The sequence below is a fragment of the Etheostoma spectabile genome, chromosome 9 (assembly GCF_008692095.1).
Source record: "Etheostoma spectabile isolate EspeVRDwgs_2016 chromosome 9, UIUC_Espe_1.0, whole genome shotgun sequence".
NCBI classification, from domain to species: domain Eukaryota; kingdom Metazoa; phylum Chordata; class Actinopteri; order Perciformes; family Percidae; genus Etheostoma; species Etheostoma spectabile.
Window position 1 is genome coordinate 26,845,261 of NC_045741.1, and position 4,311 is coordinate 26,849,571.

Sequence of the window (4,311 nt, forward strand, 5' to 3'; positions counted from 1 at the left end):
AACCTTCTTCCAAAAGTACTCACTTCCCAAACTCAAGAAGAAGTACAGACGCTAAAAAATACCCTGGTAAAAGTACTGATTTAACTTATTTTTAAATAAACAATTTTGTAAGTGTTGAAGATAAGTAAAGTAATAAAACTAGGAATACATATAAATGAGAAATGTAATTTAAAACACATAGCCCAAACCTACAGTATATAATAAAATATTATCAATTATGTAATAAAATGTCACTTATGAGCCCCTATACTTCAGTTTCCAGCCATTTCTGAGATGTTTTTATGGAGCATTGTGAGACCATTAAAGTTTATTCCACCTCATGAGTTGCAATAAAATGTTAAATGAAAAGGGCTGAATTTGTGTACTTCTGTCAACATATATAGCCTAATAGCCTGCGTTCTGGTTTAGTAAATTGAAGTCCCTAGGTTTTTCACAGAGTCGCCTGTTTAGTATGTAACTGTGGATGTTGCTTCCTGTCTGTGCTCATTTTAACCAGAGATGTTTAATTAGAGAATTGTGCTCATCGTCAAACACAGAGAGCTTCGCGGGTGATTCATCGGGCGCCCGCAGCATCCAGAGGACCGTGCGCGTGCACGCGCCGCGAAAGTGAGACGAGAAAAGAGAGAGTGACAGAAGTGAAAGGGGGAGAGATAGGGTAATGAAAATGATGGCGACCGATGCAGAGGAGATAAGAATCCAAACAAGCCCCTGTCCCATCCCCGACAACAGTCTCAGCACTCTGTCCATCAAAATTACGCGGAAAAACCAGGATAGACACTGGAAGTTGCGGTTTATTTACCTGCAGTGCTGTGAGTACCGACATAGCTAGCATACATCACGACGTGTACAGCCAAACACCAGCAGGCTAACGTTCACTAGCCTGGTCAGAACATATTGGAAATGTGCTGCCACATTACATATACCGACATTTGGTTCGTCACGACAACAGCATACACGTAGCCTATGTACATAGATATATCTTCTAACGTTAGCCTATATATATACCGAAATGAATGAAGGCATTTAACGTGTTACGGAGGGGGCGGACTGGCAGGTGTTGTGTCGAATACTGTTCATCCCGTCGATATGATTTCCCCCTCCCCAAACCTCCGTAACCATGGTTGGGGGCGTTAATCATTTTAACACCGCCATGCAACGCTCGTGAGGACAAACGTGGAAAAACTGTGTGAGTGTGTGTGTGTGTGTGTGTGTGTGTGTGTGTGTGTTAAATAAGTACATTCTGCAATACTGCAAAAAAGCTACCAGTACAGGTAACATACCTACCAAAATCTTCAGTGACTCATTTGGATTTACCATTTAATTCGGCATGCAGTTAATTAACCGACAAGCTCACTTATCTCAATTCTTTTAAATCACTAAGGTCATGCCCTCCTGTGTTTCCAAAAGTTGACATTGTATTGAAGTAGCTTACTGCCACCTGGTTTCTCCCCTGTCAATTGTTTGCTAACACAAAACCTAGCATGCTGTCTTTAATGTTCTCAAACAAGCTAATGTCCCTATCAGTAAAGTTTAGTTCTGGCCTACAGGCTAACTTAATGGCATGCGGGCTATCAATAAAATATGGCTGAGGAATAAATTAGGAAGCTAATTAATTAGTTTGCAGTGACACTTCTCTCAAGCTAAGCTACTTTTACAATTACACAGCCTTTACTTTAGCCTACTGCTTTTAATTTGTCCTTAGTTTTACTTGAAGGACAAGACGATCATTTTTTGTTGAGGTTTTTATATCATTCTGTTGCTTCTCAGTAGTCTTTCTTATGGATTCAAATCCAAAACAGTACAGTAACAGTACAGTAACATTTGGAGAGGCAGACAGGTAGTTAAACCACGTACTGCTGTGGATGCCACATTAGGTCAAATCCTAAAGTCACACAATAACAACCTTTGGTTTACCTATAGTCCTATTAGCAAGGGATTATTATTACCTGGTGGCCTCATTTGTAATAAATACTTAGGTTGTCTGTGATTTTAACCCCGCGCGAATCGGTCATGTCTGTAATGTGTAAATTAAAACTTACCCTGCAAATGACCTAACATATTTCGCCTAACACCAAGCTCCTGTTATGATATATTTATATAGGTTTAGGGGTCCTGCCTCAGAAAACATGATGTTTTTTCAATCAATTTCACATCCTTTGGAGCTCAAACATTGGAAAAGCTAGAGTAAGCTAGAGTAAACAACACTCAAAAAGCTTTAAAATATCACGGTTTCAAAAACCACAAAAATGATGTCTTACTGTTCCTTAGATATGAGCTGTTTTTTATAAGTCTTCAAGGAGAGAAAGTGCACTTTAGAAGTCCCTCTCCCTGCCAGTGTGCAGTGTGTTTATAAATAAAATACATTGTGTTAAATGGGAAAAAAGTAGTTATTTACCCAGACATTTCAAAAAATTACATTTTAAAGCTGTAATTACACAATACAGTGAAACCGTAATATGTTTGCTGGAGGTTTTCATGCCGTCGGAATCTTTTACTGTCCCAGGCCTACTGGAGACCAAACAACCGAGTATCTGAGTGTCATTTAGTTTGTCATTTAGGAATTGTGAAATTTTATCTAAAGATTTGGTGAGTACTACAAACTGTTTTGTTGATGTTAGCCATGTTTCGTTCTTCAAACTTGCCCATTAGCAGCACCTCTGAGTTTATCAAGTGACAGCGAAAACGCAAACAGCGTAGCAGCATATCCTTTATGTCCCTTACCAGCTAATGTCTTTCAAGATGGCACATGAACATGGAGCGTCTACCCCAGTTCATGCAAATACAAACGCAAAATGTCAAGCCAATAGGAAATATTTGGAATTGATAGTAGTGGTAAATATTAATTAAAAGGACAAGTTTGTGAAAGGGCAGCAACGATTTTGATAATGAGCAACTACAAATATTACACACTGGACCTTTAAATATGGTTTTGATGCTCACATTGATTTTACATTAATTTGGATTAGGTGGTGCCAGAAAAGGGTTGGTTGCTGCACCTAAGCCTTATAATGGTAGGGAAAACCCTGACCCAGTAAGATATGGAACCCCGATCACAGTATACATACCAGAGTCAGCAACTCCTTCAGCTGCACGGCTTCTGGGAAGGCTGCTACCATGTATCCTTGCATATAGCTTCTCTATGAGCCCTCCTCGATGCTCGCTTGTCGGGGCAGTTATAAAAGCTTTTAGACGGCCTTCATTAAGGAGGGCACGAACAACTTCTGGTTCAGCCAAGAACTAAGGAGCTGTTAGATAAGGGAACTGGGATGTACCCAATAAATATGAAGTATGAAATGACGCTTGGCTGTGGACATCAACCAGCTTGACGACAGCACGCAATAATTGGTGGGGGGACTGGTCGGTGTCATACTTGTAGCATTGCCACTTTTCTGTCCAAGACACACCAACAATTTATGGCGCTGTGTCTGTCTAGTCTGACACAGTGACTGTCTTGAAAGACAAACACATTTGTAATCCGATCCTGGCATAAAAGGGTTAAATTTTAAGACATAGACAAAACCCCAAAACACATTCAGGTCTATTTTAATGTTCACTCTTATAATGCTGTCTGTCTGTAACACAAGTTATTGGAGTCAAACTCTATTACATGCCTCGCCAGCTGTGAGAACACAGACAATACAAAAAAGATTACAATGACATGTCTAATTATTGACACCGTATGTCCCTCAGCCATCTTTAGCGGGGTGGTGGGAGAGCACAGAAGAAGATTGATAAAAGAACCATGAAAATGTTCAGGCTGATTCAAAACGACAGCTTATTTCTAGTGATGATGGGAGGTTCGTGGAGTACGAATGATGGATTTGAATGCAACAGAAAAGTGACCTGCCTCATCAATACAACTATCAACATATGGTGACAGAGCAGCGGTAAATGTGTTTATTGTCATCACAATAAAGGGTCCGTCAGCTGTCTTGCAGTGTATAGGAATAAACAAGACATAAGTAGTGAATGCATGAAAGCTTTTGCATCAAAGTAAGTCTTCAGCAAGACCTTTTTTAATTGAATGCTATTTGCAGAGTCCATTAAGTTTATGTTAATATTAATTACCTCCGCTAAGGAGGGTATATTTTGGGTTAGGTTTGTTGGTTTCTTTGTCTGTCAGGAGCGGTTACGAAAAAACTACCGGCCCAATTGTTATGCAACTTGGTGGAAGGTTGTAGCAATGGTCAATGAAGAAGCCATTACATTTTTGGAGGGGATCCAAAACTTGAGGCAAATACACAAATTATTTTTCACTTTCAATATTGTTGCGAGATAGGCCATTTGTGATGCATTCATGTAGTGTCTGTA

The 4,311-nt window shown here is 39.7% G+C and overlaps 1 protein-coding gene across 2 annotated transcripts in view; it reads left to right on the forward strand.

Moving 5' to 3' along the window:
* The first annotated feature begins 538 nt into the window (after nucleotides 1–538).
* The window catches only part of LOC116695612 (uncharacterized), a 97,116-nt gene continuing 93,343 nt past the window's right edge, over nucleotides 539–4,311 (forward strand). The window contains exon 1 of one of the 2 annotated variants that reach the window (XM_032526009.1): nucleotides 539–809. In XM_032526009.1, the coding sequence (XP_032381900.1) occupies nucleotides 659–809 (151 nt within the window). In that variant the 5' untranslated portion in view covers nucleotides 539–658. The remainder of the gene's footprint in view (nucleotides 810–4,311) is intronic. The other variant, XM_032526008.1, reaches the window with a different exon arrangement.